General features: G+C 44.8%; 1 protein-coding gene and 1 long non-coding RNA gene across 2 annotated transcripts; one reads left to right on the top strand and one right to left on the bottom strand.

The window, feature by feature from the left end:
• Nucleotides 1-2,012: 2,012 nt before the first annotated feature.
• Nucleotides 2,013-12,859, bottom strand: LOC122169799. The gene is made up of 3 exons (XR_006171698.1): nucleotides 12,828-12,859; nucleotides 5,036-5,204; nucleotides 2,013-2,136 (listed from the first exon to the last, which is right to left on the bottom strand). It is a non-coding gene; the product is annotated as an uncharacterized LOC122169799 (long non-coding RNA).
• A 755-nt stretch (nucleotides 12,860-13,614) lies between these two features.
• FZD4 (frizzled class receptor 4) lies at nucleotides 13,615-19,185 on the top strand. Its single transcript, XM_042809403.1, has 2 exons — nucleotides 13,615-13,863; nucleotides 14,568-19,185. The coding sequence occupies exons 1-2, from the start codon at nucleotides 13,615-13,617 to the stop codon at nucleotides 15,894-15,896; spliced, it is 1,578 nt and encodes a 525-aa protein (XP_042665337.1). The 3' UTR covers nucleotides 15,897-19,185.
• The last annotated feature ends 5,220 nt before the right edge of the window (nucleotides 19,186-24,405 follow it).

Here is a 24,405-nt window from a genome sequence, read left to right as displayed (position 1 = left end):
GCCCTTTTTCACTTTTCACCCTTGTTTTCCCAATGGTAAGCTTAAGCCGTGATGCATTATTTGAAGAAGGATTCTCTTTTGGCTTATAGTCCTGAGTCCTACTTGTTCTTTTTTTCTTTTTTAGCAGGGAATAATCTCAACATCCCCTTGTGTTTGCTGATATTTCAAGGTAAAAGAATTAACTGGAAGTTTTCCCATTTTCCAGATGTAATGATTTCCAAAATAAATATGGGAAGGGTTGTAGGATAATACCATGTGAACATTTTAATACACACAATAATCTCCTCTAGTTTATACAGATCTGGATTTTTTCCAGACATAAACGTTGAAGTCTTTCATAGAATCAAAGAATCATAGAATGACCTGGGCTGAAAAAGACCACAATAATCATCCAATTTCAACCCCCCTGCTATGTGTAGAGTGGCCAACCACCAGACCAGGCTGTCCAGAGCCACGTAGCAAAGATTACATCAAGAAATCAGAACCGTAGTGTTCACCACACTGATTCTGTAGGCTAAACCAAGAGATGACATACTGAGCTATGTTCATGCTTCTCACTCCAGGAGAATTGTATTTCCGTTGTGTTTTGTCTATGGTGCTGCTGTTCCTGGAAGTGCTGATTTATTCTTTCTGTATCAGGTGACAGAATTGGCTGAAGTGAGCCATGAAGGGCTAAACTGAGCCACTGGGATCACTACAGGAGGAGCCAGAGGTAGTGCACATGGACACCACTCCAGCAGCAGCCCACAATGGGAACTGGGACCCAAAGGAGCAGCTACTTCTCTGCTCATTTCCTGCTTTTCGAGAAAATGCTCTCAGTAGTTTGGAAAGAATGCAGAATAACATCTTGCGTACTCCATGTACCTCAACCTGCTTGAAATCCCTCCAGCTGGGTAATAGAGGCTGTTTTCTGCCTTCATTCAACCAACATTCCTAAACCTCTGCAACAACCTACTTCTACTGCCAGCCTATGTCACTACTCCATCCAGATGGAAATAAAATCTTTTAGGGTGGAAAAATTGCGTGCTACCAAAAGTATATCTGCCCATGCTCCCTGCAATCACAGTGCTGTCTCTGGAACTCACATCCCCTTCCTCCCTCTGTGATGTTTCTCACATTCAGCAGTCAGGAAAGATCTGTCCTGTGCAGGTGCCACATCCTTCACCTCTTCGTGCCAGGTGGGGGCAGCAGCCTTCAAACAAGCAGACGGTGCTCACCTTCCTATGGATATGAATGGGAAGGAGAGAAGTAGAGTTCTGGGCCTCTTGAATGAGTTCTGAGATAAATCTCTTATAGAGAAGTCTGACCTCAAGCAGGGCAGGTGCAAGCTGGGAGAAGCAACTGGTTGTTGGCTGTGCTCTTCAGCTCTGCAGATGTTACATCTTTCCCAAAGCAGGACAGAAAAGCAGAGAGGAATGAATGATGAAATCCTTTAGTAAAAAATGTTGTTTCTCTGTCCCCTCAGCCATTCCCATCTTATATGAGGTTATTATTGCAACATTATTTATGCTTCAATCACAGGAATTTTTTCATAGTCATGAATAGCTTTGTGAAACTAAGAAAAGACTCAGAAGAAGCCATTTTTTCCCTGTTTGAAGTCCTAACACACTTTAAGTTTCTGTAATAAAACTGTCAGTCCATAAAGTTGGGCTGCTAAGACCATAGATAAAATGTAGTTATTCTAAAGCAATTGAGCTCCTTTGAAAAGCAGTGATAGTTTCGAGGAACTCAGCACTATTGAAAAGACTTTCAATTTAAGCCTGAATTTTCCAGAGGAATAATGAACAGTAAATTTCACTGACTTAATTTTCAAATGCCCATGTTGAAATAGCCTTAGGCGTCTGATCACTCCTGCTGCCAGCTCTTAGACATCCAGGAGTGAAATTCAAGAGCTTAAGATGCAGATGCTGAATCACTGCATTTTACAGGTCTGTGTTTCCCAGCAAAATGGCCATGATTTTAGGTTACCGTGCAAAGCTGGTTTGATAAACTGCATCGTCCTTAGCAGGACTCTGGATGTCCAGTACTGTGAGCAATTGCAAATGAAAGAAGCTGTGCTCCCATGATGACTTTTAGCTCTTTAAATCGCAGGATTAAACAGGTAGATGTGGCTTTAGACATCCACGTTTGGACCTCCTGTCAAAGACAAAAGTGTTATAAAAATCAATCTGATGGGACTGCATGGCACCTGATCGTCACCAGCACACTTTTAGTTTCTCTCTGTTGGACTGAGCTTTAAATGTACATTAAAAAGAATTGAGAAGTTGAAATAAGCCAGTTACAACTCTCAAAAGAACCATTTTTAAACACAGAAGCATTCAGAGAACAAAAACTCCTTTTCAGCACTTCTGGCTCATTCATGGGGGCCATTTCTTACAGTTCTGCTAAATCAGATGAGAAAGTCACCAAAGCATAGCAGCATCACAGTGTTCCTATGAAAAAAGGCACCAAAGATCCTTGAGAAAACCCTGAATAGCGCAGAAAGCAAGAACAAATGTTTTATATATGTGGTATTGTTAAAACTCCCAAGTGGCATAAATATAATAAACAATAGTGAAGAATGGGATATTTCTGTTTGTTTCCACACACTTGAGATGACCTAACCTACCTCAGGCATGGTTCCACTTTGTGACTTGTGAGTTATTTGATCGTTCCAAACTTGTGAAAATAAACACTATTTTTCTACTGTTCTACATTGTGCATTCTTTTGTTCTCTGTAAATAGACCGAGAACTATCAAATGAAAGTAAATCATAATGAAATACAAATCAAAATAAAAGCTGCAGATAAAAGAAAAACAGCACATTCAATAAAAAAGATGTAATAAACACAAAAATAATGAAATGGTAGGCTCATCACTGAGCACAGCTCCATATGCTCCAGATGACTTTGTCAGCATTTCATGGCTCAGTTCTGATCTCATTTGCAGAGGTCTCCTACAGAGACTTCTCCTATACTAACTCTAGGATAGATAGAAATCTAGCAGGGGATTGGTACTTGATGATCCTTAGGGTCCCTTCCAACCCAGGCCGTTCTATGATTCAAAGATTCTATGAATTTCAGGTTAGGATTTTCAAAGAACCCTTGAGAGCTGCTCAGATCGCAGCCCAGTTCAGTACGGGCTGGACACCTAACTTGGTGCCTCTTAATAAATTCCTCTTCTGAAGTAACAGGCTTTTTTTCAGGCTGTTCCAATACTGTCTTCCAGAGAGTTTTCAGCATTCTGCGTAGTTGTAAATAAAGGCTGTGGTGTCACCTTGGTATCTGAGTTTCCAGCCAGAAGACATGAACTTGAGTATAAATTCTTTCTTAGGAATGGTTCTGCTTTTTGAGGTTAGCTAAGCCCCAAAACCCACCCGTGCCTCTGTGTAGCAGTAATGTCTGGAAGTCATGTTTTGTAGATCACATTATGTCAAATTTGTGCACATCATGTTGAGAATCACTGTTGTTCACAGGGCTTTCACCACTCGCTGGGAGAGTTCCTTGCATGGCCTGATGTATGTTACTGTCAGAAGGCTTCTCTTGACAGTTTTATAGTGTTTTGTAGCATTGGAAGACATTGAAGATAGGGAGAAGTAAACTTACTGCCAGATTTCTGCATACATGTGCGTATGCATGTGCATGCAGATGAGGTAACTGGCCGAATGTGATATCATTTTACGTCCCTCTCCCACACCAACAAAGCACCTTCCTTTTACATTCTCTTTACTGAATATAAAATATTTGTTCCTTATGTTTTGAGAAGAAGAAATGTGATTTTATACAGATCTCACTTTGTCAAAAACCCGGATGGGGGAAGTCAATATAGCTTTGGATAGAATAATACACTGCCTCTAATAACACAGCACTAAGGACGGTCCATGGGTGAAGTCTCAGTACCACAAAGGAGCATTAACTCAAACAATTTATTGAAGTTCCCTCATACCAGAACTTCAGCAAACTTTACAAAGATAGTGATAATTATTCAAGAAGTTATACCTCCTCCCAGCACTCCCACCCCCACCAAACTGCGTTCATCCTGTTCTGAAAGAACAACTGTACACAGTAACAGACAGTGAGGGATGATGGGGGAACATTTTAAGTAAACAAAACAGCTCATTTTGAAATACAGTTTTCACTATTGTGTGAACGAGCTCTAATTGTTAATGGTCAAAAAAATAGACATATAGGTTTATAGCACAGCTCACCAAAAGCTGAAAGTCTCAACATAAATTTCCTTTTATGTCCTGCATCATTTTGTTCTAGCAGAAGGAAAATAAGATCTCCCCCAGAGATCTTACAGTACCACTTACCTCTTACAGTACCACTTTTCAGGAGGACTTTTGAAAGTTCCCTTTTCCTATGTGTCTGTTTCGAAAACAATTTCTTGAAGTGCTGTCTGTTTGCTCTCTGAAATCGTGGACTTGTGACCCAGTTCATTCTTTCATAATTCTGAGGCTGGATTGGCATCGCATTGCCCTTTATGTGCAAGTCCCATAGCAAGCCTTAAGGGCATTACAATGACTCTCTAGTTAGCCTGAAATTAAGACATTTCTTAATCCTGCATTGATGCACTGTACCCCCAAGTGATCTTCCATTAATAATCCCTTAGTCTATACTTTCTTATTACAGTTAAGCCTGTGTTAATTTCTCTTTGCTTTACCCAGATACCTGAGCAGCTAAGGAATGAGTCAGACATCCAGTGAGATGACATCCTCACACAGAGGGTGCTGACACACTGGAACAGGTTGCTCAAGGAGGTTGTAGATGCCCCATCCCTGGAGGCATTCAAGGCCAGGCTGGATGTTGCTCTGGGCAGCCTGGTCTGGTGGTTGGCGACCCTGCACATAGCAGGGGGTTGGAACTGGATGAGCATTGTGGTCCTTTTCAACCCAGGCCGTTCTATGATTCTATGATCCTAAGCATTTCTGATAGTCAAGGCAGAGTGGCCTCGTTAGCTCTGAACTGGACTCTCAAGCACCTTCTCTTTCTGTCTTGACTACACAGGATTCAATGGCAAACTAATCTTCCAAAAAAACCCCACAGATTAAACTCACCCTTAGTTGCACATCTATCAGGTGCAGCTGAATCAGAAGGAAGAGGCAAGGTGTGGGGCAGCACAGAGAGCGTTACTGGTCTTTTCAGTGGCTGTCCTCTACCGTGATGGCCTTGGTGTTGTGGCAATGCACATCCTCCAGAAACTCTCCTGGATGTTCCAGCTGTGGCCTGAAATTTCCATATTTGGGGAATAATTGGCTTTAGATTTTCTTGGGGAACATTTGAGTTGAAGAGCAGTTTTTATAGATTTTTTTTTTTTAAATGCACATTTTATAGGAGTTTTATTTTTATATTTTTCATAGTTCCCCAAGGATGTATGTACAGTGTCAACAATAATGAATGACATGAACTTTTACCATATGGAACTGAAATATCATGGTATTCTAGTTTTCATGGTAATCTGGCCCCATGGAAGTCTCTCTGAGGAATAAAAATGCCTGAGAAAAACAGAATTCACATAAACTACCATTATTTTCTAACTTCATCTATATGTCTACGGGGAATTAAGTGGATTGTCAGCCTCCAAATATAAATAACACTGCCCAGGAACGAAAGATCACTATATCCTCAAATGCTTCATCCAGTAATAACAAAAATAAAATTCTGTGTTTGTTCCATTGATAACAAAACCTCTGTGCAATGCGAGAATACCAGAGTGATCAGCACTGTAGAAAAGGTTAAGGGTGCGGCTCCTTGACAGTCGAAGCCAATCTAAACTAATCTGTTTTCTTTTGTGGTCACACCACCCGTCCTCGTCATCACATTCATTTCAATCTGTTCTGTTCGTTTTTTGACAATTAAACCCGCACCTACACTGCCAAGGAGGCAGAGGAACAGCAGAAATGCACGTGGGACGGGGCGGGTCAGGAGGAATGATATTTCAGGTCAGAAAATGGTCATGGAAATGGTGCTTTGGACAAAGAACTGCTTGTGGAGACAGATATGATTTGTAGGTCTCAATTGCTTTGCACCTACACAGGCAAGGAATACAAGGTAAATATAAAATGGCAGCAAAGCCTTCCGGACAAGAATGAATGCCATTATTTGTGCTCATTTTGTAACTTCTTGAGTGTGTATAACAGCAATCCATACGATTAATTTTCCAACTTGGGTAGAAATTAGGAAATCTGTTTGATGAAGACTTGCCAAACCAGTCCTTCTCACAGCCTGGAATGAAGTTTGTGTTTGTCTTTACTCATATAGGAATAGGTAGAGAAAGATGTGAATGTCATGTAGAAATGGTTTACAGAAGAGAAGCTCTGTCTGTGTGAAGAGGGATAAACTGTACTGGAAGAGGGAACAGAATAAAGCAAATGCCTCCTGCCACAACATCCATGCTAAAGACTATCTGTATAAACATATCAGCAAAAAAATAACATGCTTGAATGAAATAACTATACCGACTCCCAAACTGGGAGTATACTGTGACCATTTGAAAAGAAAACAGCCAAAAATTAGAAGAAGTACAGCGGAGACTGGGGTTTGGAATTAATTAGCACTCAGACCTATATTTTAGATGGCCCACAAAGTGAAGAACAGTGCCACTGTAAACCAGGCTGTCCCGCCAGAGCTGGAAGAGCCACGTATTGCTGCCTGGCGAAACCCCTCTGCCATTTTAGCAGGACCTGAATGCAGCCATGTGTGTAACGTGGTGCCCCTTAGCTGGCATGTGAGCTGCTCTTCGTGAGCGGCCAGACAGCAGGCACTATCAGACAGCCTGCAGCGTTGCATCCATCCGCCCTTTGTGTATTCACAAAACTCTACGAAAGCAGCACAAATCTCACTAACTTCAACTCCTGGCAGATGTCAAATTTCTTTCCCAGGAGGATGACCCCACTGCCTGCCTAACATAACACAAAGACGGGTTTTTTCCAGCCATGCCTTGCAAGTCAATACTTGCTGTTATGTAATTAAACACAGCGTATCGGCTCACACAGGCTTTTTAACGGGAAAAAAAAGAAGACATTTCAAGATTTGTGGCTAGATTCATCAGCATGCTTCACAGCTCTGTGCTGCTCCAGTGACACAGAACAACCTTATGCCTGCAGTAACCGATTCATTACAGCAGCTTGTTGCTGTACCGCCGGGGCAGCGCAGAACAGCTGAAGCGTATCAGCAAATCTGCCTCCTGAGCTCCTCTTCTGAGGGCTGTGTATCTCAGCATAACTTAATTTCTGAAGTCTACTTACATATGAGAAGGACGTACAACCAACCTAGCTTATGGAGAGCAAATATAGCAGAAATGACCTCTGCTGCAGCTAGAGTTAAAGCAAAAGGGGACGCAGAGAGATTTAGTAGGAAAGATGACGCTGCAAAAAGGAAGCTAAGCCATATTTATAAAGCAAGACTCGTGACCTCCCAGAGAAATAGAGCTTGGTCTGTCATTCTCCACCATGGTGAAATAACGCCTTGTGAACGATCAGTCTATTATTTCCAAAGATTCGGACTAATTTGCTATTGTGAAATGAAATGTCTTCAAACAAGGCAAAAAAGTGCATTCCTCATTCCGGACTGCACTCTGCACTTGCCAAATCTGAAGTTATAAAACCAAGCTGTGTTGGAGTTATCTGAGCATGAAAAAGGCCTCTGAGCCATTTTCTGAGAAGAAAACTATTTATCATTTTCCATAAAATAAAATAAAATAAAATAAAAATCTCTTGGGCCAAGATCAAGTGTGGGAAATTTCAGGCCAAAATGCAAATCCCTGAGCATTGCAGACACAAACATGAGCAGCAGTTCAAACTGGAAGCCTGTTTGGGACACAACAGCATGGATTCCAAAGTTCAGGCTGAATTCTGCTTCCCCCATGGGTCAAGACACAGACAGTGGATTTTCCCAAAAGGAACAGATTTTGTTGAAATTTGACATATTGTATCTCTGCAACACAGCTTTCCTGGGCACTTTGGTCAAATCAGAGAATCAGAGAATGGCCTGGGTTGAAAAGGACCACAATGATCATCTAGTTCCAACCCCCCTGCTATGTGCAGGGTCGCCAACCACCAGACCAGGCTGCCCAGAGCCACATCCAGCCTGGCCTGAGGCTGCTCGTGTTGGATGGTTTTGTATTTCAGCACAGTGAAAATGTGGGGAAAAAATAAAATTAAAAAAAAAAATTGCCAAAATGTTTCTGTAATACCAGATCCTGAAAACGTCTTTGCCAAATAAATGCCGGTTTGGTCTGTTAATCTGGCAGAGGACATACTGGCTCCATCACAAAAAGGATGGCCAGCAGGGACAGGGAGGTGATTGTCCCTTTCTACTCTGCTCTCATGAGGCCCCATCTGAAGTACTGCATGCAGGTCTGGGGGTCTCAGTACAGGAAAGGCAGAGAGCTGTTGGAGTGGATCCAGAGGAGGGCCACTAAGATGATCAGAGGACTGAGGCAACTCTACTATGAAGACAGGCTGAGGAAGCTGGGCTTGTTCAGCCTGGAGAAAAGAAGGCTGCGGGGTGACCTCACTACAGCCTTTCAGTACCTAAAGGGAGCCTACAAACAGGAGGGGAATCAACTCTTTGAAAGGGTTGATAACTGCAGGACAAGGGGAAATGGTTTGAAGTTGAAGAAGGGAAGATTTAGGTTGGATGTTAAGGGGAAGTCCTTTACAGAGAGAGTGGTGAGGTGCTGGAACAACTGCCCAGGGAGGCTGTGGATGCCTTGTCCATCCCTGGAGGCCAGGTTGGATGGGGCCCTGGGCAGCTGGTCTCGTATTAAATGGGGAGGTTGGCGGCCCTGCCTGTGGTGGGAGGATTGGAGCCTCATGATCCTTGAGGTCCCTTCCAACCCATTCTGTGATTTTATGATGATTCTGTACATGAATCCTTCATTATCAGAGGAAAGGGCTGTGGGAAAACTGTCAAAAATAAAATATCGTACATATTTTTAAGCCAAGAAAGAGAAATACTTGCATGTCAAATACTAGGACACAGATGAAGTGACGTGTATATGAACAACTGTCATCTTAAGAAAGTTATGGCCAGCTTTGCTCTTGGTGCCCCATTATATGGTGTGTGTGATACACCTGTGCCTTCTAGATTCCCACCCACACAAACAGCCTGATAAATTCTCGAGCGTTGGCACCCATTTTGATGACAGCTAAATGCAAATGGTTTCTTGAAATGGTGCATATTAAACAGCGCTGAAATTTCCTGTTTACAGTGCTGTGAAAACAAAGTCTGAGGTCTCTGTGCAGACTGAGTTAACATTATTGACTTTCAGGGGTCATGGAGCAATTATTGACCCATGCTGGCATGCAAGGAATTACACATGTGAATTCAGATATTGTATGGATGTGTCACAGCTCAGCTGCACAGCAGTACCTTAAAGGAGGCTACAGCCATGTCGAAACAGAGACATGCTTCCTGCTTTAAAAAGGTCAGCCTCTCAAAGTGCAGAATAACAAGCATAGTAATAGGAATCAACTGTAAAGATTTTACTAGATTCCAGAAAAGCCATTATGAAAGCAATCTGCCTTGATTTAAAAAAAAATTAGCTAAATGTATAGGTGGAAAATTAAAGAAAACACCTTTAGTAACATTGTTAACACTATAAAGTTAAGAAAATACATCAGTGATAAACAGGAGAAAGAAGACATTGAGTTGAATGAAAACAAACACAAAAGGAATTAAAAGAATGTTATAAAATAAGCAAAAAGAGAAAATTAATGGACAGGTGGTCAAAGACGATGGAGTTTTATGTAAACCAAGATAGAGCCACAAATGGTACTGCTATGTTACGAGATGGAAGTTGTGGAACTGTCAATAAACAATGCAAGTGACAAATGTCCAACAGACATTTGGCTGAGTTTTGGAAAACACAGATGAGAAAAGTTAGAGAAAAGTGACTAACAGTGAAAATGCAATGTTATGGTTTCAGTGGTACTATAAGGAGATGTCCCAGAACAGCTCTAGGATTTGCACATGTTTAAAAACCTGCCTGTTTTGCTCCCTTGTATCCAAGAACTTTGTCAGAAATCTGTGGGATGGCAACGTCTATTCCCTCTGTGTCCCAGAAGTGGCCATTATCCAGCCACCATTAGACATCTCCAAGTGACCCTGCACTTCTGGGCTAGTTTTTAAAATGAAATTCACCTGACCATAAGTAGACATCTAAATTAGATTAAGGAAATAAAATTCCAGTGTGGTATCCACGCTTGAAAAGAAATGGAGAGGGTGCCTGAGTTTCCTCAGGTCTACTCACAAGCAGTAGTGGCTTTTGGTGTGAGGATGTGGTCTGAAGGGCAGATAGCATCCTTGGATGTACAAGCAAGCTGATCTCGTGTAGGAATGAAGACCTGCACATCTGACATGAGTCTTGTTTCTACTGGAGAGCCAAACCACATTCTAACACCAGCGTTCAGGAAAACATTGATGCCTTGAAAATATTCAGTTTTGAATTTTCCCAGGTCTCCTGCTGCAAGAATCTGAGAGATACTGGAGACATTCAATGATAAAGAAATACACTTGCAGCTTAAGTAAATATGCAAAAAAAAAAAAAACATAAAAACTTCAGAGGAAAATTACAACAACAGAAATACAATAACAGACTATAAGTAATATTTTATATTCATGTAATTCCTATAATGTGAGTTGCCCCCTGCAGTTGTTTGCTTGTCTTAGCTGACTCTAAAGGGACAAAAAGTCAGGCTCAAATCTCACTCCTTTAAAATCAAAAGCATGGTTAAAGCTTTGCAAAAGACACCTTGCAGTAAGAAACTCGGGAAGTTCAATCTATTTTGCTTACTGCAAAAATGCCAAAGGGTGACTTATTTGGTCTGACATTACTCACAGGGATGATCTTGGGGATGGCTTCTCACTCTGGCCACTAAAGATCCAACAAAAGTCAGAGGCTGGAAGCAGGAGATAACTCAAACTAGAAACCAGATATAATTATTGGCAGCCACAATAAACAGGGAGCTTCTTAGCAGCTGATTCTTTAATGAAGGCAACCTCAAAATCTTATTTCTTAAAATAAAAATAAAAAAAGATACATTGCGATTCAAATAACAAACAAGGAAATAACACAGTTTGGGCTGTGCAGGACTGAGGCCAGAATCTCACAACTGCCCAGTAATCTAAGAATCTCTACACCAACTATCCCAGAGGTTTCTTACTTTGATCTGTTTCAAGAAGCTATTATGCACATGCTTATCATGGTGACATTTAATCACTGTTAATATATGCACAAGGTTCAAAGCAGTGTAATTACCATTTTTTCCAACTCAGACCTCTGCTATGATTTGCCAGTATTCTTGTTTTGAAAACTAATTCCCATTATCTAAAAGACTCTCCAAAGCAAACATGGCAGTGTAGCACTTCCTAATATTTATTTTTGTGTTCTCAAAGAAAAAGCAATAGTGGCAATTATTTTTTTGGGGGGGGGTGGTGTTTTTTTTCTAAGAGACACTTGTATCTCACTGCAGCTCTAACATGTCCTCCTGTCCCTTCCACTGAGTCAAAGGACTGGGTCCACTGGCAGAGGGTTTTGCTGAACGTGCAGCAGACAAATTGTTTCCTGGGAATTAGGCAAAGCTCTGCTCTGGTCTACCCCACTACAGGCTGGACAGGGCTCTGAACAACCTGAGCTAGCTGTGGGTGTCCCTGTTCATTGCAGGGGAGTTGGACTAGATGACATTTGAGGGTCCCTTCCAGATCAAATGATTTTATCTAAGAAAAAGATTCATAGCTTTTAGGGTCACCGTGATCCTCCTCCCTCCAACCTCCTTACCTACAGAATTTAGACCACAACTTCTCCCATGGGAGGCTTTGCTTTCTGCTTTTGTGTGTTAGCCTGTATGGAATGCCCAGTGCCCATTCCCTGTCTGATTTAGATCACGCTTTTGGTGGGGCTGGGAAAAGCTCATTGGACATTTGCAGTACACTGTGTGAGTTCACAACACTATCACCAACCCAGATTAGCAGCTGAGTACTGCTAGTCACAGAAGGCAATGCTTATGAGTAAATACAGCCCTCACCAGATACGGGTTGAGCTGCTGACTGTACTGCAGGCTCCTTGCACGACCTTGGGACCACAGCACCGTCTGACCCTGTGTTAAAAAAGTTAAGATAATATAACTTGTCTGCCTCGCAAGGGTTTTATAAGGCCGCAGTCACTTTATTGGAGCTAAGCATCAGGGTGATGAGGGCTATGTAAACACCTGCGCTCATGAAACATCCATTAAAACACTATCTCTAGCACTTGAGGAAGAAGATCAGTCAGCATCATGGCCATGCACAGATGGACACACAGCTCTGTCACAGAGCACCCACACGTGTCCCACGCTGCATGCACAGAGACACGCACCCAGCCAGAGGTCATTTAACTAGGGCTCTACAAACATTTTCCAAGTGCTTTACAAACAAGTCATTAATAGATGACATATTTTTGCTAAAGGCACAACCAGCTCTACCAGATTTTATTACAGGTGTAAATTATCTGGAAAGCAAGCCTCATTTGTCTGCTCTTAATCCATCCTCCCGCTGACACTCCACAGCTCAATCCCACAGCCCTTTTCTCTCATCATTTGCGAGTGCTACATCCATAGGTATTTATGAGATTTACACAAATACTATGAGCTACTGATAGCAGTGCCCTCCTCATTTCTTGCTGCCCACAAAGGAACACCATGACCCAGGTGGACTCCACCACCTCCCTGGGCAGCTTGTTCCAATGCATTAGCACTCTTTAGAAGAAGAAATGTTTCCTAATATCCAACCTGAACCTCCTCTGGCACAACTTGGGGTCATTCCTGCTCAGCCTATTGCTGTTACCTGTGAGAAGAGGCTGACACCCACCTTGCTGCAACCTCCTGTCAGGGAGTTTTAGAAGGTGATAAGGTGTCCCCTGCGCCTCCCCTTCTCCAGATCAAACAATCCCAATTCCCTCAGCCGCTCTCCATTAGGCTTGTGCTCTGGACCAAGCTGCGGGTGCCCCATCTCTAGAGGTGCTCAAGGCCAGGCTGACTGGACCCTGGGCAGCCTGAGCAGGTGAGTGGTAACCAGCCCATGATAGGGGTTGGAACTGCATGGGCTTTAAGGTCCCTTCCAACTCTGCGACTCTATGAAGCGGACACATGAAAGAGGATAGGCAGCACCTCAGAAACTTCCCCAGCTCTGCCCACAGCCTGACGAAGGCTCGGCCTTACGCTGCCCCTGGGCAGCCATGCCCTCGGGGAGCCCTTTCGGCCGGCAGTGCTGAGTGGGAGCGGGCCTCACGCCTCGGCCCGGCGGGGACGCCCGGCGGGGACGCACGGTGGGGACAGCAGGCACTGCGCCCCGGAGCGCGGGAGGCAGCGAACGAGCGCCTGGCGTTGACAGCGAGCGCTGCCGGCGGCGGGGCGCAGCGGGGCGCTTCCCCGGCACCGCGGGGCGCGTCCTCGGGGCGGCGGCGCTGGGAGGAGGAGGCGGCGGCGGCTCGGGGAGGCAACGTCCCTCCCCTGGGCAGTTTCTTGGCGCGGCGGTTTAAGAGCGGGGCCGCCCTCGGCCCCTCCCCGTTGGAGCCGGCCCGTGCGGCACGGCGCGGCCGGGGCCGGAGCCCGCAGCCCGCAGCCCGGGGTCGGGGCAGGTGGGGCCGGGGGTGGCGATGGAGCGGCGCGGCGGCGGGGGCCGAATGCTGGCCTTGCTGCTGGCCGGGCTGCTCGGCGGGGCGCGGGGCTTCGGCGACGAGGAGGAGAGGCGCTGCGACGCCATCCGCATCGCCATGTGCCAGAACCTGGGCTACAATGTCACCAAGATGCCCAACCTGGTGGGCCACGAGCTGCAGGCGGACGCCGAGCTGCAGCTCACCACTTTCACCCCGCTCATCCAGTACGGCTGCTCCAGCCAGCTCCAGGTGAGCGTCGGCCGGGGGGGGTCCGGCAGCGGGAGCTGAGCGCGGCTGTGACACCGGTCGGGGCGCGGGGATGGCGAGGAGCTGCGTGCGAACGCGCGGAAGAGCGGAGAAAGCCGCGATGTTTATTGCTGCAAAAAACAGAAAGTAGTCGACCTTACAGTGAGAGAGGAGCACGCCGTGCTCGTGGGACCGCGAATCGAAGCGGTCGCTAAATGCCTTTTCTTCTGTTTGCTTGCTCCAGGCAGTGCCTCCAACGAATCTGTTTGTTTTAAACCTCTTCAGTTTGTTTAGGGTTTGCTTTCTGGATTTTTTTGGGGGGGAGGGAGGTTGTCTGTTTTTTGGGTGTCTGTTTGTTTGTTTTTTGTTGTTTGTATTTTTGCTTTCCTAAATTGCAAACCCTGGAGGTTCACATCTGGCTGAGTCCAGCTCACTATATTGAAACTGATGGGCTCAGTTTGCGTGGAGCTCATCCAGGGAGCAAAACGTGTGGGCTCTGCATGCAGAGTGCATTTGAACTGAAAGAAAGCAGCATTTCTAGGAGTTTTCTTCCTCTGCTTTTATTGTTCTTGGTTTGTTTTGCGCTGCTTCCTGTTGTTTAAGGCAAAGGACCAAAAATTACTGCTAAAAAGGCAAAAACTTGTTATATTTTGACCCGCTGGAATCTCTCCTAACGCGGTCATGATTTTTGTTTCTCTTTCTTGCAGTTCTTCCTTTGTTCGGTCTATGTCCCGATGTGCACGGAGAAGATTAACATCCCCATAGGTCCCTGTGGTGGCATGTGCCTCTCCGTCAAAAGAAGATGTGAACCTGTTTTAAAAGAGTTTGGATTTGCCTGGCCGGACAGCTTGAACTGCAGCAAATTCCCTCCCCAGAATGATCACAACCACATGTGCATGGAGGGCCCGGGAGATGAAGAGGTTCCCCTTCATAGCAAGACATCCTTGCAGCCTGGAGAGGAGTGTCACAGCATGGGATCTAATTCAGATCAGTACATCTGGGTCAAGAGAAACCTGGACTGTGTCCTGAAGTGCGGCTACGACGCTGGGCTCTACAGCAGGTCAGCGAAGGAGTTCACAGATATCTGGATGGCCGTGTGGGCCAGTCTATGCTTCATATCAACTGCGTTCACAGTCCTGACCTTCCTGATTGATTCATCCAGATTTTCCTACCCAGAGCGCCCAATCATATTTTTGAGCATGTGCTACAATATTTATAGCATTGCTTATATTGTGAGGCTAACTGTGGGCCGGGAAAGGATATCCTGTGATTTTGAAGAGGCAGCAGAACCTGTTCTTATCCAAGAAGGTCTTAAGAACACAGGATGTGCTATAATTTTCTTGCTGATGTACTTTTTCGGGATGGCTAGCTCCATCTGGTGGGTTATTCTGACACTGACGTGGTTTCTGGCTGCAGGACTCAAGTGGGGCCACGAAGCTATAGAAATGCACAGCTCTTATTTCCACATCGCAGCCTGGGCTATCCCTGCAGTGAAGACCATCGTCATTTTGATTATGAGACTGGTAGATGCCGATGAGCTCACTGGCCTGTGCTACGTTGGCAACCAGAACCTGGATGCGCTGACGGGCTTCGTGGTTGCTCCGCTTTTTACCTACCTGGTTATTGGAACTTTATTCATTGCAGCGGGATTGGTGGCCTTATTTAAAATCAGATCCAATCTTCAGAAAGACGGGACTAAAACTGACAAACTGGAGAGGCTGATGGTTAAAATTGGTGTCTTCTCAGTGCTGTACACCGTCCCAGCAACGTGTGTCATTGCCTGTTATTTCTACGAAATCTCCAACTGGGCCGTTTTCCGCTATTCAGCTGATGATTCCAATATGGCAGTGGAGATGCTCAAAATCTTCATGTCCCTCCTGGTGGGCATCACTTCAGGTATGTGGATCTGGTCAGCCAAAACTCTGCACACGTGGCAGAAGTGCTCAAACAGACTGGTGAACTCAGGGAAAGTGAAACGGGAGAAAAGAGCGGACGGTTGGGTGAAACCTGGGAAAGGGAACGAGACTGTGGTGTGAGAAAAGGACAGCGTCCAGATGGTCTGACTGCTCTCACCTGAAGGACTGTTCGTGTGTAAGAACTGCAGCGTAAGTGTTGGGAGCTGAGTGAGGAGATGGTTACAAAACTTGTCTCTTGGGGAAGGAAAAAAAAATGCCTTAAAGAATAAACAAACAAACAAATAATGCTGGAAATATGAAAGCCATAAACTGTGCTGCCCGAAATAGGAAAGCCCAGGGAGGCTTTAAAAGCTGTGAAATATCCGAACACGTTATCTTCCTTTTGTTTTAAAAGCAGGATGCAATATACCAAAGTCTTTAAAAGCAGTGGGATAGTAGGCCGCAGCTGTGGGATACTGTTTTATTTTCATCATCTTGAAGCTGCAGGAGGAAAGGCAGTGCAGGTCCAAATTCTGGGCTGAGGCAGGGTGCAGTTACCAGAAGATGGAGCATCCAGGACCTCAGATAGGTGTTCTTCTTTCTGAGCATTGTGGAGGAAGTGCTTTCTAAGGGCTGTCTCTGCGCCCTGGGGAATTCCGTCGCCCTCTTAGGCTGCACAAGTCAGCCAAGCATCAGGTCCTCCAACAGAGAATCATGTGAACTTCCCAAGTCTGGGAATTACCCAAAAGAAGGATTTAGTGAGGTATTAGTGAGAATTACTCTTAAGTCATCTGATGGTCTAGTAATAATTTTGGCTTGTTCTTTTCACTGTCTGTAACCTGGTCTCATCTGAGTGCTGAGACCCTGCTTTGAGCAGGAATTTGGACCTCTTGAGGTCCCTCCCAACCTGAACCACTCTGTGATTCTGTCAGTGTTTTGTATTTTTAAAAAAGCTTTGCTCAAGGTCGTGGTCAGAAGTAGAGGAACTGTGGGAATCTGGAAACTGTGCGTGCTGTTACACATCAGTTGTCGTCCGCCTGCCTCTGTTCCTATTCCTTCAGGTGCTACTGCTATTTCCAGCTGACTGCTTCGTTTTGCTGAGCTTAATAGCTTTAAATAAAGTCTTGTGTTATCATGCTCCTTCCTACAGGAAAGAGAAAATCGAGTTGAGGGTCTCTTCAGAACAATGTCAGTTTTTCTCCGAGTAAACTTATCTGTCTCTCTGGAGACCCATTTCATGAAGCAATTAAGTCTTAATATATTTCGTTCAGCATGATGGTATCTCTGCAGACGCCAGTCTGGGGGAAGTGAAACGTTGAGTTTCTTGGCAACCTCATGTTCACACAGATCAGTTGTATAATTATGTGTGTCAGTTACAATTAAAAGAACATTCTCAGTCCGTGACATCGCAATGCAGCTGATTGCCTCAGAACGACGCTCCAGTTGCTCACTGACAGCTATGGAGTGGTTTTATTTTATTTTATTTTGTATAGATGCATACAGAATGTGTGCAGGCATTCAGTCCTCAGGAATGACAGAGACGTTGTCAGTTTTTGGAAATGGATCCAAGAGAAGAGATCCAACTTCTCTACAGTTAATGTTGTTTCACAGCAACTGCCAAGTTTTAATTGAGGAGGTACTGGCTTGAGCTCACAGGGAGCTTGAACCTTGTGTCTGGGACTTGTTTGGCTGTTAAGGAAGGTGATGCAAACAGTAACCCGTAAATATTTAAGAGAATGCTGTTTCAGTGCTCTGTCCCTCTGAAGGACCTTCAGTTCTGGGTACTCCAAATTTTTGCTTTGTGTGTGTGGATCCTGCTTAGCTGCTGGGCATCCCCCAGTGCCCTGACTGCTGTGATCTTCAAGGGCAGCTGAGAGCACGCGTTTGCCCTCACTTTTCCTACAGGTGCCCATGTGCTGCTTCCCAAACCATGGTTCATTCCTACTCTGTCCCAGCAGCGTGTATTGTTTCAATGGCAATGTTGAAACATGTGCTAGAGCATATTAAAAAAAAAAAAAGACACTGAAAAAACAAACCAACCCTAATTGCAGTCTTTGTGGTTGGGCTCCCTCTCCAGCAGAACTAGTGACAACTTGACACATTCTGCTCAATGTGCAGCCATTGTCTCGGCCAGCACTGCATACCATCTGTGCCTTTTGATCCTCTCTCTGAATTCTCTCACCATTAGTGTTGTGTTTGGATCTGGTTATTCCTCTGTGGGCAAGGAGTTCTGCAAGTCGGAAATCTTCAGATGGCTCAGCCTCTCCACCACGTGCTGCATCCCCCATCGCAGCAAGGGATGTGTGATCAGCAGCTGTATTTTAACTTGCAAAGGGTGAAGACAGTATGAGCCCTGTCTTGCAGCGTCAGGCTGTGCCAAGGTGTCACATTCACTCAAGCGTCCTTCAATCTGAAGCGGTTTGGATAGTTTCCTGGCTGACATGACTCCTGTTTGACCTGACTGATCCAATAAACAGCATTTTTAACTGTGTTATGTACACAGAAGTGGATGTTAAGTAGTACTCCTGTTATCACATCCCTGCCTGTGACCCTGTGGACTGTGCCAGACTGATCTCCTGGCTGGTTGGGGACATTGGAAATGAGTGAAATGAGGACAGCACTGTATAGCCTCATGAGGGAGCTGGGGACCACTACAGCATGAGGCACTCAAATGCTATGGGCAGGAGGTGGGGAGCAGCTGCTATCCCTGAAGGAACGTGTTCCCAGGGCCACTGTGGCAACCCCAAAGCAACGTCAGCTGTAGCACCAACAAAATTACATCCCACAAATCATAGAATCATAGAATTGGTTGAGTTAGAAGGGACCCTTAAAGGTCACCAAGCCCAACTCTCCTGCAATGAACAGGACACCTACAGTTGGATCATTTAGAGCTTCATCCAGCCTGACCTTGAATTCTTTGAAGGACGGGGCATCCCCCACCTTTCTGGGCATCCATGTGCATTCACCTTGCCTTGTTCTGGGGATGCTGAGTGGGAAGTCACAACAGACAACCCCAAACCCAGCAGTTACAAAAGCATCTGCAACTCGTACATTCTCTCATTTCAATGTTGTTAAGAATTTAAAGCCAAAAAATGTATGACTAATCCTGTCCCAGACATTCAGTTGCTGCAGTTATACAAGCAGAGACCTTATGGCCCTTACCTTCCTGCACTGTGCTGTGTTCTCCAACCCCACTCCACTTATCACGGGTCTCAGGAGCATCTACTGGAGAGGTACAAGCTCCTTTGTTGAGCAGACAAGTCAGCTCCTTTACCTGAATTTCTAAGGAAGTAGACACTGATTATTTTGGGTGTACAGAAAATGTATCTGCTTTGATGTATGTACTGTAAATTTCTAATTTATCACTGTAAAAAATAAACTTTGCTATTTAATTTTTATATCAAAATAAAACTTTAATCTCTGTGGATCACCAGTGTTCTCAGTGACTTTGTTTCTTAAATTTGCTACACCACTGTTGCAAACTCTTTGCTCCTGACAGAAAAAGTGTTCACGTTGCAATGAATGCATGGCCCAAAAGGGTTAAAGCAGCACAGTTTGCATCTCACGTGGGTTGGGAGAGTGCCTTTGCCAACTGGAAGTAGCTGGGAACAAAACATCATTGGGCAAGAGCAAAGTACGTACATGTTTCAGTGCTTGCAAAGGGGGTGGAAAGAGAAAGCCTTCCCAAGGCGGTGTGCAGAACCCAGCGCTGCCTGGGGAGGCTGTGCTGTGCTGTGTGCTTGGGCTTGTCCCAGTGTGTCACCAGCACCAAATGGGAGTGAAAACATGGAAACACAACTGCTGCTTTAGCAGTGCTCTGGGTGAAAGCAGGGCTCTGCATAAAGCTGTGTTTTCCTCCATGTGTTGGAGTGTGTGCACCTGGAGGTGTGCAGAGAATTTGGGTCCTGGTGTGTGGTGAGGAAAATACATGATCACAATTTCAACCTACTGCCTACGTTTTTCTTTTTTTTTTTTTCTTTTACAATTTTATTTTTAGCTTATTTTCTTGGTTGTTTTTTTTGTTTTTTTTTTTTTTTTTTTAATGCTCCACTTACTTTTTATTTATTCCTGTTCACCAGTTAGGTGAGAGCTCCTTCTTTTTCACCGGTTTCTTTTGACACTGATAGCACAGTTTGTCATATTAATCATCATCTTAACCCACTTAATCTACATCACAAAATGTTCTGTATGCAGGATTGCTTAATTAGCATAGTGTTATTCTAATAAGGAACTGAATCAGACTACAGTGGATAATAGTGAGGATGTGCTATAAAGACAGTAGGAATTATCACCTGTGTATCTATAGCTAATCAAGTTTTGAAGAGCAGCACCTAGAATGGATAATTAGAGTGATTTCCTCATGCCTTTGGCAGCTCATCGTGGTAATGTTCTTAGCTGGGGATTAATGAGATCTTTGGTTTGAAACTTATAATTAGAAGTCTTTAATATACCTACAGTTAAACATAACAAACATTAAAGAGTTTCTGGGAAGGGGGGATCTGCCTCATATTGGATTTGTTGGCACGAATGGAGAATCATAGAGTCATAAAGGTTGGACAGATCAATAAGATCAGCTAGTCCAACCATCAGCCCATGCCTGCGACCACTAAACCACATCCCTCAGTGCCACATCTCCATGGCTCTTGAACACCTCCAGATATGGTGATTCCACCCCCTCCCTGGGCAGCCTGTGCCAATGCCTCACCATTCTGTCTGAGAGGAATTTTTTCCTAATATCCATCCTGAATCTCCCCTGGCACGACCGAAGGCTGTTACTTCTTGTCCTATCAAAAACCTCAGAAGTAATGTTTGAGGGGTTGTGGTTGTTCTGCTATTTGTGTTTGGAGGTTCTGTATGTTTCTTTGACTTTGTCTTGTTTTGTAAAAGCTCTCTTTAAAGATTAAGTGTTGAGAAGTTCAGAGTGAAGGAGAGCAGAGTTCTGCAGCCAGAACTCAGGAGTTCCAGTGATGTGAAAATGTGCTGACACGAGATGCTGCCTTCATTGTGGAGGTCTCCACCACACCCTCCTTCCTCAGCCACCCATTCTGAGAATCTGAATCACGTGGGTCAAAAAGGACCTTCAGGAGCATCAACTTCTGTAACTGCACTGCATTTCATCTCCTAATTTTGTCTGTCCAGCTACATGCGGCACTGAGCTGCAGGAGAGAGCAGCAAAGAAGTTCTGGGTTAAAAATAACATCCAGATTTATTGTTTTATGTTGCAAGTTATTCTTAACTTGGATTGTGTCTGAGATCTGTCCCATTTGACCCCTCAAAGAGCTGTGTGGCCACAAATGAGAGACATGAACTATCTGGATTATGTTGCCTAGGCTCCTGAAGGCAGAGCATTGCAGAGCTGCTCCCTAAGCCCTCCTCTTCCTCCCTGCAAGGCTGGAGCTGCAAAGCCTCCAGTGAGGCTGCTGGGAACCCAAGTCTGTTGCTTCTGTTGCAATGATCAAGTCTAGGTTTGAACAGCTCAGCCATGGGTGAGAGCCCTGTGGCACAACCCCATAGCAGCTCTCCCTCGGATGCTCAATAGCACATTTTTTGGCACACTTGGGCTAATCGGGCTCATCGTACTTGCCAGTAGTATCCTGGCAAACTCCAGTTGTTGCAGCAGCCTTGTGTTGCTGACAGCCAGGTGTTTTGTTTTCCACTCTGGGAACAGCCTACCATGAGCACAGAAGTGGCTCAGAGGGCAGCAGCAGCAAATGAGGGCTCACACGATAAGGGATCACTGAGAAACAGCTGTTCTTCAGTTTACATGGAATTTTTTTTGACAGTGGGGACTTTCTGTGTGTCAGACGTAGGGTACAGCACCAGAGGAAACAGGTTAAATCCCAAACACAAATGTTATTGTGCTGCAAAGCTCACTGTAATTTGTAACGTTTTATTTTGGTCCTTGCTGTGTCTGCTTGCCAAAAGCAAATGAGCATACTAATGAGATATGCTTCAGAGGGAGATTCAGCATTAATTTTGTCATTTTTTTTTTAAATCAATGCTTTAAAATATTTAAAGAAAATTACCCGTGTCTCTTTGCTTTATGTCTGCATTGGTGCTTAGCTGGCTTCCTGACCGCTTCTCTCATTTCCTGAGCTTGCTCTGAGGAAAAGGAAAACGTCCTTCCTGAAAAAAAAAAAGAAAAGCGGGCTTCTAATGTATTAAGGTTTTAAAAACTGTGATACAGAGAAGCAGGCTGCCATTAAGAGTATTAGACCAATGGGTAGGACTTAGGATTCTGGTGGAGGAAAAGCTGGACATGAACCAGCAGTGCTCTCTCACAGCCTGGAAGGCCAACAGCAACCTGGGCTGCACCAACAGAGGGGTGGCAACAGGGAAAGGCAGGGGATTGTCCCCTCTGCTCTGCCTTCATGAGGCCCCATCTGGAGTACTGCATCCAGGTCTGGAGCACCCAGTAAAGGAAGGATGCTGACCTGATGGAGTGGGTCCAGAGTAGGGGCACAAAGGTGATCTGAGAGCTGGAGGAGCTCTCCTGTGAGGAAAGGATGAGGGAGCTGGGATTGGAGAAGACAAGGCTCCAGGGAGAACTCACTGTCTAAAGTATATGTGCCCAACTTCCTGGTTTTATGTTTTTGTTGCCCTCCTTTTTTTTTTCTTTTCTTTTTTTTTTTTTTTAATAAATAAATAAAAGTTTAGTTAAAGTTTAGTTTAGTTACTTATATACATTAACTATATTATATATATTTTATATGTGGCCCAACACAATTCTTTATTCAGTGCAACCCAGGCAAGCTGAAAGATTGGGCATCCATGGCATGAAGGTAACTTGCAAATGGGAAGGAAGCCTGCTTTTTACACAGGCTCATAGTAATAGGACAAGAAGAAAAGGGGGGAGATTTTAATTGGCTTTAAAGTAGCTCTTTACTCAGAGAGCAGAGAGGCCCTGGCACCGCTGCCCAGAGAAGCTGTGGGTGCCCCATCCCTGGAGGTGCTCAAGGCCAGGTTGGATGGACCCTGGGCAGCCTGAGCTGGTGGGGGGGCAACCCACTCAGGGTAAGGGGTAGGAACTAGGTGGGCTTTATGCATTTTTATGGGCTTTCAGGTTTGGGGTTTGTTGGGTTGGTTTTTTTTTTTTGTTTTGTTTTTGTTTTTTTTTTTTTTTGGTGTGGTTTTGTGGTTTTTTTGTTGTTTTTTCATTTTCGGTCTATAGCAGCAAGCAGGGGGTGACCCCTAGTGGCCACCTCGCGCTGTGGCCGCGCTGCGCCGCCAGGCTCTGGGGATTTTTTGCTGTGAATTTTTCCCTCACTCAGCGCTGGGCTCGGAGCAACCTGTACCTGATTGCTCACAGACAAAAATAAAAATGACCTCAAAACTTGGGAGGTGGCAAAAGGTCCAAAGTGCCGAGTCCTGTACTTCGTTTGCAACAGCCGCGTGCATCACTACATGCTTGGGCTGAGTGGCTGAAGGACTGTGTGCAAGAAATGGAGCTGGGGTTGTAGGTTGGCACTCAGGTAAACATGAGCCAGCAGTGTGCCCAGGTGGCCAAGAGGGCCAATGGCATCCTGGCTTGTATCACAAATAGTGTAGCCAGCAGAGCAGAGTTGATCAGTTGGACATGGTTTAGTGGGAGCTATTGGTAATAGGTGAACGGTTGAACTGGATGATCTTTTAGGTCTTTTCCAACCTTGGTGATTCTATGATTCTATGATTCTATGATTCTATCTCTCTGTACTCAGCTCTGTCAAGGCCGCACCTTGAGTGCTGTGTTCAATTTTGGGCTCCTCACTACAGGAAAGACATTGAGGCCCTGAATTGTGTCCAGAGAAGGGCAGCAGAGCTATGGCCCATAAGACATATGACATATATGACAAGGGGTCTTACGGGGAGCAGCTGTGGGAACTGGGATTGTTCAGTATGGAGAAAAGGAGGTTCAGGGGAGACCTTATCACTCTTAGAACTACTTGAAAGGAGGCTGTGGTGAGTTGGGGGTTGGCCTGTTCTCTCACGTTGCAGTGATAGGACAAGAGGTAACAGCCTCAAGTTGCACCAGGGGATATACGAGTTGGATATTAGGAAAAAATTATTCTCCAAAACAGTGGTAATGGATTGGCACTAGCTGCCTGGGGAGGTGGTGGAGTCACCATCCCTAGAAGTGTTCAAGATACGGGGAGATGTGGGACTGCCATGGTTAGTGGGCATGGTGGGAATGGGTTGGTGGTTGAACTAAAGTGATCTTAGTGGTCTTCTCCAACTCTAATGACTCTATGATTCTACAGAAGGAATAGATTCCCCCTGTCTGCAGCAAGGGAAGCCGCTAGTGGCTGAAACTGGAATTGCATATATCACAAAAGTTCCCTCAAAAGACCTTACACCATCTCCTCCTCATCCTCACAGTAGTCATATTATAAAGAAAAGGGACTGGGGAAGCACAGCAGCACAGGAAGCTGCTGGCCTGAGATAGCCTTTCTTCTTTCTGTTCCATTAGTCAGGGGTGGGAAGAAGCTGCCAGGCTCCAGGCAGAGAGCAGAAAGCATTTGCAGAGTCACAAGCTGGAAGAACCACAGTGAAACTGCACCATCTTTCTGAAAGGTAGGGGATGTGGGAGAGGCCTGGAAATGAGAAACAGTGATCCTCAGAGGAAGACAGAATATATATATATATGTATGTATGTATATGTATATATATAAAA

Source organism: Centrocercus urophasianus, unplaced genomic scaffold (genome assembly GCF_019232065.1).
Source record: "Centrocercus urophasianus isolate 14NV4802_14NV808 unplaced genomic scaffold, USGS_Curo_1.0 seq_1, whole genome shotgun sequence".
Taxonomy (NCBI): domain Eukaryota; kingdom Metazoa; phylum Chordata; class Aves; order Galliformes; family Phasianidae; genus Centrocercus; species Centrocercus urophasianus.
This window is presented reverse-complemented; position numbering and strand designations above follow the sequence as displayed.